General features: G+C 31.2%; 1 protein-coding gene across 5 annotated transcripts; it reads left to right on the top strand.

Annotated features, from left to right (window-relative positions):
- The first annotated feature begins 4,482 nt into the window (after positions 1 to 4,482).
- On the top strand, positions 4,483 to 10,665 carry LOC123221919. Of its 5 annotated transcripts, XR_006503323.1 has the most exons (7): positions 4,483 to 4,696; positions 5,274 to 5,456; positions 6,355 to 6,880; positions 7,904 to 8,054; positions 9,153 to 9,320; positions 9,729 to 9,896; positions 10,144 to 10,665. XR_006503323.1 is itself a non-coding variant. In XM_044644898.1 (6 exons), exons 2-6 carry the CDS (start codon positions 5,319 to 5,321, stop codon positions 9,739 to 9,741), a joined length of 996 nt encoding a protein of 331 aa, XP_044500833.1. In that variant the 5' UTR covers positions 4,483 to 4,638; positions 5,274 to 5,318; the 3' UTR covers positions 9,742 to 10,665. The 5 variants fall into 5 exon arrangements, 4 of the variants coding, with proteins under 4 accessions (XP_044500833.1, XP_044500835.1, XP_044500832.1 ...); XM_044644898.1 differs by having other exon boundaries at positions 4,483 to 4,638; positions 9,729 to 10,665; XM_044644900.1 differs by having other exon boundaries at positions 9,153 to 9,263; positions 9,729 to 10,665.
- Positions 10,666 to 12,605: the final 1,940 nt, after the last annotated feature.

The raw sequence follows: 12,605 nt of genomic DNA, 5'->3' as shown, positions 1-12,605 counted from the left end.
AACCCTTAGTTGTTCATGAACCCTTGGTGATTTGGACTAATAGTAGTATTGTCCATAAGTCGAACTCACAACAGACTGACCTAAATTATTTTCAAGATGATTATCAAATGATTTTACTTAGGCCTGAGGCTTAACAAGACATGTTGTGTTAGCAAATCCATTATGAAAATCCATGATAACAGTAAAACTAAAAGAAATGTGAATTTTTCCTAGTCTTAAGTCATGCTTCTGAAGAACATACAGGGCATCTTGCAAATTAAGGGTTTCAGAACTTGATTCAATCTTGGCAGTTAAACTTGCTATTACTGCATCATATTCAAGGCCAAGACCATCAAGAATGTGATTGATTAATTCTATATCACTAACATAATGACCTCTTAATTCTAGAGTCTTTATAAACCCCTTTCATTTTTAACACTTAGCTTTCAATGGTGAGGTTTTCCTTCTTGGTGGTTTGTAAAAGGTTTTGAAGTGAAATATATAGGTTTTTGAGGCACTAAGAAACTCTTTTTCCAAACAATTCCATATAGAGACAATAAGAAAATTTTCTTTTGAAATTGATACAAAAAGCTAACAAATCAACATTTTGTCAGTCATTTTCCAAATTGAAAACTCAAGGCTAGTAATCTTTACCATAACAGTAGAAGTGCTAGGTTTTTCATATCACACATGAGTGAAGGGAACCAGTTAAGGCAATATCCCGGTGAGATGGTCTCCAAGATCATGATTTGCGACATTTGATAGCATTTATGACTTCCAAAATGAGTTATTGCTACTTGACAACTTTGGTGAGATGACTTGAAGATTGGATAAGACCTTCATTAATGTAAAAGAAGCTTTATGAGAATTAGGGTTTACAAATGTTCATGAATCAACACCTCTTTCAGAAGCAAATGAAGAATCAATGCCAGGTATTTAAGTATTATCCATTGTTGATGGTTGTCTGATGACTCTAAAACTATGAATAATAATTGAATAAACCAGAACAAGATTTGGAGATCAAGAATTAGTAAAGAACGAAAAAGGAAAGAGAGAAAATCTAATATGAAAAGCTTGTACTTTCTTTCTACTTGAATTAACTCATTACAGGGTAATTTAGTTTACATATACAAAGTTAAACACATTACAATACACATGTTATAAATAGCAAATTATGTTTTTGCCCTTTCTATTTTACATTTGTACCAACAAGTCGGATAAAAAGAAATACCTTTAAAAGAAATAGGGTAAATCGAACCTTCTTTAAAAACAATTCTGAAAGGAAACAAATTGTATAGCATTGCAATTTAGAAAAGGTCTCTTCAAAAATATTTTATTCAAGAAAAGTCTAAAGAGAATTACTGTAAGTCCAAATAGCAAAAACAAAGGTGAAAACACAACAAAGTTAATAACTAAAGATTGCAAACACAACACAATTCTAGGCAAATAAAATTTATTCCATCAGAATAAGCATAGGTGAATTGTCCAACCAATGGTATCTAAGTTTGGTCCTAACCTCACAAATCACACTAATCCAAAGGGATGCCAACAAGGATGTTGGATCCTAAAAGGACCTATGGTATCAAAGCAAGGTGGGTAAGTTGTCCGACCAATAGTTATCAGACCTAACTAGAAATGTGTGAATGGTTATAATAGTCCAAAAGGATGAAGGGATGCCAACAATGACGTTCGTTAGCACCTTAAAGGGATTTTAAAAGGGGTGAATTATCCAACTATTAGGTCCTAAAATAGGTTAGTTGTCCAATCAATGTTAAGACCTGGTCAGGAGCATGTGGATGGTCACAATAGTTTAAAGGGATGAAGGGAAGCTAACAAATATGTTGGATCCTAAAAGGGTGGCTTTTCCAAACCGATGGTATTAGAACAAGGTCCTAATCAGTGGTATCAGCACAAGGTTTGGGTGAATTGTTCTACTGATGGTACTTGAGCAATTCCTAATCAAAAAATGTGTGGATGGTTATAGTAGCCATCACCCCTTCTTCCTCTCTTCTTATAGATATAAGTGTCTTTGTTGTATAATCACATATCAAGGGGTAAATATAATTTTTGAAAATATTTGGGGTCTTCTTGAAATTTTTTAGGGGTTATTGAAAATTTGGAAAAAGATTGGGGCATTTTGAAATTTTTTGAAATACTAGTTTACTCCCAATAATTTCAAAAATGGTAGTACACCCCCCAAAAATTAAACAAAATGAATCAAATTATATGTGTAAATGTCATATTACAACTATTGGGGCTATATAAGAGTTTCAAAGATTAATGTGAAAGTTTTTAACCTTTTTTAAGGGTTAATTGTCATATTTAAAACTATCATGTTTGATATAAAATTATTTTTTTATTTTTTAAAATTAATATATAGTAAAATTACTATTTTCTATTATGTCATTAGCTTTTATTTTTTAATAAAATAATATTATTTATACCAACTATGAGTGAAAAAATACTTTTAATCCAAAACCTTTGGAGTGAAATGTTATTTAGTCAAAGATAAATTGTTTTTCCAACTCATTGTTGTATATATTCAAGGGTTGTAATGTCACTTTAATTTAAACTTGAATTATTTTTCTTAGGCTTGTGTCAAATTTGCATTTTCTTGTGATTAATTTTCCATGATCAAAAAATATTTATACATATTTTTAGTATACAATTTGAGTACATAGATAATATATTATCATATGATTGAATGATTTTAAATTAAACACAAAATAATACTTAATCATATGATGACACATCATCTATATATCTAAATTATGTATAAAAAATATACATATATAGTATTATTATTCAATATTGAAACTTGAGTATGAAGTATACAACATAAGATCAAATTACTTATGTTAACAATATAATTACTTGTGTAATTACACAAATATTTCATTGTAGAGAGAGAGTACATATTTTTACAGATATACAACTTATAGCCAACTATTCTAAAGTAATTAAAGGAAGTAAAATATTTCAGAATATTTACAAATTAATTATGTTGCAATTAGGAGAATTATTATATGCAGAGTAGATATCTTCTGATATAGGGAAGTTGTCTAGTATATTACAAACCCCTCACAAGCTAGGGATTTGGTAGACAATCAAAGCTTGTCTGGTTGATAAATAAAAGATTATGTTGCGAAAGGTTTAGTGAAACTCTTAGCAAGCTGATCTTTTGAAGAAATAAATAAGACTAATATATTATATAAGTTACTTGCTTTTAAACAAAATGATACTTAATTTCAATATATTCTTCACACCCACATGCACCCGCACGTATCCACACACACCTGCGCACATCTGCACTAATCCATGCACACCCGCATACATTTGCATGCACTCACACACCCTCACTCACTTCTATATATTCCTACATATTTGCATGTACTCCCATGTATTTGTTTGTATCTGTACGCACCTATACACACCCACTTACACTCGCATCATTCTTCACAATTATATTTATCTTTTCATTTTGATCTATATTAGAACAAAAATTAATCAATTTTCGGATAAGTTTTCTAATTTTTGAATCATTGACTTATTAAACAAGTATACTCAAAGATTATAAAAAAAAACTACACCAAATCTTGTGTAATTAGTCGAAAAGGTGACATAATTAGTTAAATTTGTTTAAAAAGGTAAAATCATTATAAGTTTGTCTAAAAAAGTTTACACAGAAAAATTGACATGTATTTTAATTAGTATCCCTTTATAATAGGTGAAATAAATTATTAAAATGAATATCTTGTATGTGAAATTTTTGTAACTCATCAAAAATCTTATATGGAAAAATTTTAGCAACCCATTTGGTCTCTTATAAAATTTTAAAACTATGAGGCCAAAAGACTATTTCCCACCCAAGGTATGTTACATTCCCAAGTTTTCCCCCTTTAACTTTGATAATATTAAATACTCACCAATGAACAGTTAAAATTAACTATAGTAAGAGTAAGATCGTTATTTTCTTCATAATATTAAAAATAAACTAAAATATAATCTCTTTTTACCCTTCTAAACTTTAAAAACTAAAAGTTTCCCTCAACCTAAGTTTTAAAAAATAGCAGTTTCACCCTAGGGTTTCGTTTTGAAATCTTCAGCTTCATTGTCTACGACCTCTCCCTCCTGAAGCATCTTTCCACTGCTTCTCCGACGCTGATCAAGCGTCCAAATGAGAAGAGAGAGATCGTCGAAGGGAGAGGATGTCAGCAATAGAGCCGGAGATGACGTTGGAGATTTCAAAACGAAACCCTAGGGTGAAACTACCATTTTTTACAACCTAGGTTGGGAAAAACTTTTAGTTTTTAAAGTTTAGGGGGGCAAAAAGAGATAAAATTTTAAGATATTAGGGTTCCGTTAATTTTAACTAGTTATGGGTGGGTTTTTAGTATTATCAAAATTAAAAGGAGGAAACCGGGAATACAGCATACCTTGGGTGGGAAATAGTGCTTTGGCCAAACTATAAGTCCAGCTGGGATTCATATTCCAACCATCGGCTGCTCGTTTCAGGTTGCATCGAACCGAGCTCTGCTCCAAAATACTAGAGCCTTTAGCAAGCCAAAAACACGCAAGTTACGCTGCATCGCATCGCATCATATTCCTTCTTGCTTTCACACTGAGCTCAAGAGAGCATTGAAGAAAAGCAGTCAACTGGTAAACGTTCAGAGTCACTCTCTTTCAAATTCCTTCGCAGCATTTTTGTAAAACCCTGGTGAAACTTCTTATTTACAACTAATTTTCTTCTTGTTTTTAGGCATTTTTGCTTTCTTTTGCCTAGGGTTTCTGGGTTTATTTCGAAATAACGTTATTGTTATTATTGTAAATGCTTGGAAATTAAGATCTCTGTCAGTTTTGTAGTTTGTTCTTGAGTGTTGTGTTGATTTAATCATACAATTTTGAGTTTCCGTTATTTCGAATAAGGATTGGTTTGAGAATGGATATGGGGTTTTGGCCTCAACTTGGTAGCTTATAGGAGTTTGTGATTTCATATTTGATGTTATAACGATTTTTAAAGGAAGAACGTGGAGACCAAAAACTATCATTATTTAAGCTTGGTGGGTTTTCAATCTAGGCTGAGTATTTTTTTCTTTTTGGGTGCTATATAATGGTATCTGGTAGGAATTTATGTTGTAATTTGGGAAGGTATTTGCAACTTTGGGCTCCATGTAAATAACGCTGTTAGTGTAATTTTCATGTTGGACTATTTTATACAAGCAAGTTGGTAGTTTTAGGTTTATTTAATGAACCTATTAAGTCTTAACCTTAATCTTAGTGTTTTCTTTCTATAGATATAATAATTTGGGGACAAGTTGTGCTCAAAAAGAATTGAAGCGATGGTTGTATCGGATGTATGTCCAACTGAAGATGCCATTCTTGCATTTTTGGAGTACTTGGTAGATCCACTGCTACCAGAAAATTCTTCATTGCGTGATACTTCATCACAATCTCAAAAAAAATCAGTTGCTAAACAGGTTTTCTTTTCTGACTTTCTTGAACGTGTATTTGATGTTCTCCCTTTCTAAATTCTTCACTGTGACTTTCTTCTTGACCTTTTGTGTTTTATGTGCTTATTTGTTTTGTGTGTGTTGTGTGTGTATGTGTGGAATTTGCATTTTTGTGTAATTCATGTGATCTGCATCTTGTTTGGTCATCTTGGGGCAAGGGATATGATACCTGCATGATAGAAACTTTGATAGAAGGCTTTACTGGTATGTATGTCAAGTGTTGTTATGGTGTGAGAGCTCCAAAACCTTTCTGTTGGTTTCCACACAAAACATTACTTATTTATGTGTGCTTTTTCATGGGAAAGAAATTTATTATATCAGTTAACTTGTTGAGAATTCTGCGGCATGTTCTTCCTTTTGATTATGTCAAAAGAAAGAAAAAGTGGGCAGATATATATATATTCCTTTAAGAAAATTTTCTCCTAGAAATCTGTAATCAAAAGTTGCTTAAGGTGGTATATGTTAACCTGACCCTGGCCAGCTTGGTTATGAAATCCATAAATGGATTTCAAAAGATTTATGTGAGGTAGCCAGACCAAATTGGGGGAACTCTGAGCAAAGTAGAAACATGGTATGATGAAACTGTTATGGTATTAGCTGTATCTATGATTTTACGTTTACATGCTTGTGAGATCTGTATAACTACAAACAGGATTGCGTGTATCTTTATCAACAACTCTTTTGATTACATTTCTATGTAGTGTTAACATGTTACATTGTAAAATAAGTTGAAATAATATTTTCTGGTGAAAATGAAAATATTCCTTTAGTTGTACTTGATTGTTGTAGTTATACCTCTATATTTTATCAGATCCTTATTTTACTCTTTAAATTTTTTATTTTTGGGTGAATTCATATTGTTTAGGTTCATGCTGTGGTGTTACTTTACAACTACTACCATAGAAAACAACAACCGCATCTAAGATTTGAGGGTTTTGAGTCATTTTGTAAGTTAGTTGTAATTCTGCGGCCAGCTCTACTAACACATTTGAAGCTCTTGCTAAGATCTGATGATTCTGAATTAGATGACCTGGACAAACAGATTTCATTGACAGAGAAGGCAGTTATGGATGCGTGTGATATAGCCAAGACTTTAGATGCATCAAAAGATGTTCCAATTACAGAAGGATGGCCAATTTCAAAAGTAGTGGTTTTTCTAATTGACACAAAGAAGGAGAAATGTTTTCTGCAATTTCATTTCATCACTCAAGGGGTTTGGTCGATGATTGAAAAGGATTTTAATAACTCTAATTGCGTTTCAGAAACTGTGATAGAGGGAAAACGTAAAGCAAAGAAGATAAAATTAACTAAAGGACCTGTGAGAGGTGATTTGGGTGCCGATGAACTTTCCTTTCAGCAACTTGCATTTTCAGCTGTCAAGGAAGCAACAGGTATGCCATCTTCCCAATGGATAATCTAGTTAAATTTATATTTTGATTAAGGTTTGGGACCATATGATCTCCTAATTTCTTTTATATTTGTTCATATGCCTGGGAAGTTAACCTTTTTTCTTACAAGAAATGTTGAACAAATTTCATTATTTTTTTGAGGGGACTGAACATTTTTTATTTTACTAATAAAAGAAAATTTCTGGATATTATAGTTGACAAATCTATGAACCTGGCACTGTGCTGTGTAGAACTGATTACTAAGAATAAAGAGAAGAAACTAATCCAAAGAAAATTAGACTAGAATTCTATCCCAATTTCCTAGGGTGAAGAAAAACATATCCTAAAATGGTTTAGCCATACAGAGGAGCTAAAGATTAAACTTTGTCTGGCAAAAGCCTTAATCTTGTAACCTCCTAAGACATTATTGTAATCCTGTCAAGCCAACAATAGTCTTGTAGCCAGTAGTTTTCCAATTTACAATGAAATAGAAAATTGAATATGTAGTAGCTGTTTCAAGCAAAGGTGCAAAGAATGGCTATTTGGCATGGCTGAAACAATATTTAATAATCTGATCCATGTTGCAAGTCTCTAGCATAAACTATGCTAATGTGCTGAACTGAATTACTGACTTGGATGTATACATATTAACATTTTTTATTCATAAATTTCTTTTGTTACCTAAAATCATATATTGTATGACTTGTGACCGTCTGAAATGAAACATTTGAGGTTGGCTTTACACGGTGATAGGTCCGTTCTACATCTTACATGAAAGTATGTCTATTTTTTCATTTATTTCTTGTGTGCTTGCATTCAACCAAGTGATCATTTTTTTAATATTATGATCTTAATGGCTTCGTTACCACTAGATGCTCGCAATATCTTGCCCCATCTATCATATGATGAGCACTTCCTAGTTATAGTATAGTCTCTTAGTAATCTATATTATTTTTTTCACCTTCAATTTGTTAAAATTTCGAAAGACTTGGTAATCTTTGTATATGATTTTTGTGTATGGAACAGGATTTAATGAAAGTGATCTTACAATTTTGGGGAGTAATGTTGTATACACTCTGAGTAAAGAAAAGACAGCTGCTCGATTCTATATGATGCAATCCACTCAACCTAAAAAGGATGACAAATTCAAAAATCCTATTAAAGATGTTATTCACAGGTTTAGTCTAGTCTGACATTTTCTAACAGTCATATAGCAAGATTCTAGTTTTGCTTTGGTTGCATGTTGGAAATTTTCCGTGATTCTTAACCAAAAAAAACTTCTGGTTCTTTTTTAAGTTTTCTGTTTGATCACTTGCTTATTGTTAAACATGTCAATTTTTATGGTTAATTAATCCCCCAAGTTTTCCTTAAAACAATATGCCCAAGTTTTATGAATTTTTTTGCACCCATATTGTTAGTTAGAGAAACACTTTTTGTTAGTTCAAACAGAGCAGGGGTAAAAGAGTAAAGTAAAAGGAGACAAGAGTGATGCTATATTGAGTTTATTACGGTAAACCCTTGAGGCTTCCTTGAAGTAAATGAACCCCATCAGGTTATTGATATAATTCTGAAATGCTATTACTATATTTTAATAATAGGAGAAAACCTTCATTATTGAATATTAAAAATGTTTAGGTTATTGATTTTTTCGTTTGTTTTGATTTGTTTGAATTGTTGAATGGCATGATGATTTTAGATATATTCTTTGTTTGTTTTTTTTCCTTATTTGGTTGTCTTGATTTGTAGATTATTTAATTTAAATTGGGTTTGAAATGATTATTTGCATTTTTGTATGGTTAATTGTGCTTTTTTTTTTTTTCGGTAAGTATAATTGTTATATAAATGACTTATTTGGTGAAAAAGTTGCAGGAAATTATATATTTTTTTTTCTTAAATTTCTTAGTTATTTGGACTGCTGTTTTGTCTTAGATTGGTGGTTTCTTTGTTTCGCCTTCACGGTTTTCTAATGAGTTATGTTATGGACTATTAATTTACTTTCTTTTTCCTTTTTCGGTTAAAATTACTGAAGCTTCTGTATTATTGTCAGACCATCATCTTTTAGCTTATGCCTTTGCGTCAAGTAGTTGCTTACAATAATGTCAAAGACAAGTTGACCTAGTAGATATGTAGATGGACTGTTGTTATGTTAAGTTTTTTGGTCATATAATTACTTAACACAAAGTCTTTGCTATTTCTTCCCTTTTTTCCTTTTAATTATCACTGCTTTTTTTAAGTAAATTTCTTAGTGAAATATTTTGTCCCTGCAATTTGATAGTCTGCAGGGCCCTTTGGTAACAAGGAATTTGCAACAACGGATCGTTACCCCAGTTGTCAAATACTTTCATCTGCTTCCTTACGCTGGGATTATGTCAGATTGGTTTTCTAGGTGTGTGAATCTCTTTTCAGATCTTCACCATCCCTGTGTTCTAAAATATAAAATGAAGTGAGTAATCCTCTTCAAGTTGGTCTTTCAAAATAGAGTTAAACTATATTTGTTAACAATGAATACTAATTTATGCACTAACAATGAAATGTCACCATGTGATTAATGTTATTTTATTTTTAATATAAAATCACTCAATCATATAATGATGCATCATTGTTAGTATACAAATTAGTAATTATTTGTTAATATACGTAATTTTATTGTTCAAAAAATTACAAACTGCGAATATGCTTTAGTGTGTGCATGAAGAGTACTGCTTAAGATTCGGTCTCATATAGTTTTGAGTTTCCGAATTTTCAATCCACTGATTAGCATATTGTGATATCATTCAAAAGTGAGTTTGGCTTTCTTGATTTAGAGATGATACAAGATCTGATAAACTGAAAATGTTGTTGTCTTCCCCAGGGATGCTTGCTAACAATTTGCAAGATCAAAACTCGGGATCGAAAAGCATAAATGTTAGCAGCTAAGGATCTCTTACGATCATTGATCCATTTGTTGGAAGCAGCCCAAATTTTGATACTAAACCACACTTGAAAAACAAGAATAGAAGTTGCAGGGATTGATTATCTGGTGAATTAGTTTTGTGTTTCTTCTTGAAAATATTTAAATAGATTGATTTACAAAAAATGAAAATGCATTGAGCGATATTTAAACGAAAATAACATTTTGAAACTGTGAAAATGATCAGTTTTGGCATGTTGCACTGGATTTGAAGCTAAAGCAATTACACTAACATTATCACACCATTGTACTGGTGTTTCTATCATAAGTTTTAATTCTCTAAAAAGATGTAAAATCCAGATTTCATCTGTTGCAGCCTGAGCCAACGCTCTATATTCTGACTGCGCCGAAGATCTAGCTACAACACGTTTCTTTGAAGACTAATGTATCAAATTTCCCACCAAGGTAAAGACTGATTTCATCTGTAAACCTTTTGTCCTCCAATTTGCTTGCCCAGTCAGCATAAGTATATCCTTTAAGGATTAATGGAATTTTTACTTGAAAATACAACTTATGTATCAGGTTCCTTTCAGAAACCTGAACAATCTTTTGCATGCTTGCCATTGTAATGTGGCAGCAGATTGCATGTATTGATTTAGCTTATTGATAGTAGAAGCTATGTCTAGTCGGGTGAGACTTAGATATTGTAATGTTTCAACTATCTTCCTACAGGGTGTTATTAGGAAAGAGCTTGGGCAGCTATTAGCTTTAGAAAGATTTGCCTTCTTTAAGTAGATCTCTGTTGTACTTAGTTTGACCGAGACATAGGCCTGCATTCTCTCAAACAACTTCTATGCCCAAAATATAGCTCAGACGTTTCAAGTGTTTTGAGAGAGAACTGCTCATTGTCATCTGTAATCCACGTTTGAATCAGCCTAGCATCACCAATAGTGTATCATCAACATGTACGAAAGGGTGCATTTGGTTTTGGAAATCTTTTATTACCAAAAATAAATTATTAAAAAGTTTATTAGGTGTAAATTATTTCTATGTTTTATAAAAATTGATAAGTATAAATAATTATTGTATTTAGTTAGATATAAAAAAATAATATTAAAATATTATTTTACTTTAATATTTTTATATATAATTATTATAAAATATTCAAATGATGTATAATAATACATTTAATCATATAATATCATTTGAGTATTCAATCGGATACTTACCTAGTGCCTAGGGATTGCAACGGGGAGGGGCGGAGAGGGGATTTTAATCCTCGTATCTGTAGGGGATATCAATCTTTGTCTTAGCTTTTTCCCAATATGAGGATGAAAATGATTCTTCGTCTCATCCCTCTGAGAAAAAACTGTCTTTCCGTACCTGCAAAAAAAAAGAATTTCTCCTTATACCTTTTAAATATAATATAAATATATTAAATAACAAAATTAAGTAAAATTAAAACTAACTCACTATTTTAAATGTCACAAATATAATATATTAACCACTTTAATATGCATAATAAAAATCTAAATAAATTTGAAAAAAATAAATATTTTAAAATTATAAAGATATGTTAGTATTTTAAGTAAATATATTAATATAAAGGAATGAGAACGAGGATGGGGACGGGGACGAGGATTGAGATGGGGTAAAGAGGGGACATATGTATTTTTGTTTTTAATTACGGAGATTTTTTTCATTTTTATCCTTGTCTCTTTCTCTTTCTCTATTTTTTATCGGATAATTTTTTCCCTATTAGAGTTAGAAAAGGTCGGATTTCTAAAATCAAACTGAAATTATCAACTCTGCTAGTGTCTATTGTAATGCTTTTTGAAAAATGGTAGACTTGACAATCACAAAAAGATTTGGTTTCATTAAACAAAGAAACCAAGAAACAGAGTATCATTATATCAAGATTTGTTTCGTACTGATGTAACATTTCATGGCCCAACTTACAGGTTTTTAGATCGTCGGCTTCACAACAATCTATTCAATAATATTTTATAGAATTAATATTATTGTAAATCCTGTACGTACCTTTAAGCTCTTTTAACTTTGTCAAAAGTGGTTAAAACTTTCTTAAGCTCTTTTAACTTATAAATGACTCCAACCGAACATATTTTTAGACTTTCAAATCAAATTTTTGTGATAAGTTGATGAAAGTCAGCCAAATTTCTGAGTGTAACTTTAGAAAGTTCTACAATTTTAATAAATGTTTAAATGATAAATAAATAGGGAAAAACTTAATTATGTTGCTAACATGTTGATAATGTCATTGGTCCGATTGACAATCAAATCAATCAAGATTATGATCAACCAAACACGATAATAGGTCATGATACATCAAATCCGATGCGGACTGTTATGCCTATAAGTCATGTCACATCATGACTCGTCAATTGGTAGATCCTACGGGTTGTGCTAGTCTATAAACATAACAAAATCTTTTAAAACATGTCTTCCTGAGACAACTTGTCATTATATACCTCTGTGTGGATATAAAAAAAAAATTTTAATATTTTTTAATATTTAATGGTTTTTCATAAGTTGTGACAGATCTTAAAACTCCTATCATGATTTATATTTTTGTAAACTATATCAAAATTGAAATAATTAAACTGTGTCGTAAGTCGATCTAACCTTTTTAACATGTTTAGGCTAGGCCTTTAATTAGATCAATGTGTGATCTAATTTAAAAACATCATTTTCTTAAATTACTCGTTAATATCCAAAGTTTGGTAAAGTTAAGGTAGATTCTTACCAATCAACCAAGTCAATGCAAGACAAATATTATTGAATATGCAACTTCTCAAACAAAAATTATAGCTAGCTTAA

The sequence above is a fragment of the Mangifera indica genome, chromosome 7 (assembly GCF_011075055.1).
Source record: "Mangifera indica cultivar Alphonso chromosome 7, CATAS_Mindica_2.1, whole genome shotgun sequence".
Lineage (NCBI taxonomy): Eukaryota > Viridiplantae > Streptophyta > Magnoliopsida > Sapindales > Anacardiaceae > Mangifera > Mangifera indica.
This window is presented reverse-complemented; position numbering and strand designations above follow the sequence as displayed.

What these genes read in the sequence shown, in the direction of transcription:
- LOC123221919 (XM_044644898.1), top strand. Translation starts at nt 5,319, where the DNA reads ATGGTTGTATCGGATGTATGTCCAACTGAAGATGCCATTCTTGCATTT. An exon ending in AAAAATCAGTTGCTAAACAG is followed by an intron (nt 5,457 to 6,354) that starts GTTTTCTTTTCT and finishes CATATTGTTTAG; the next exon opens with GTTCATGCTGTGGTGTTACT. An exon ending in AGCTGTCAAGGAAGCAACAG is followed by an intron (nt 6,881 to 7,903) that starts GTATGCCATCTT and finishes TGTATGGAACAG; the next exon opens with GATTTAATGAAAGTGATCTT.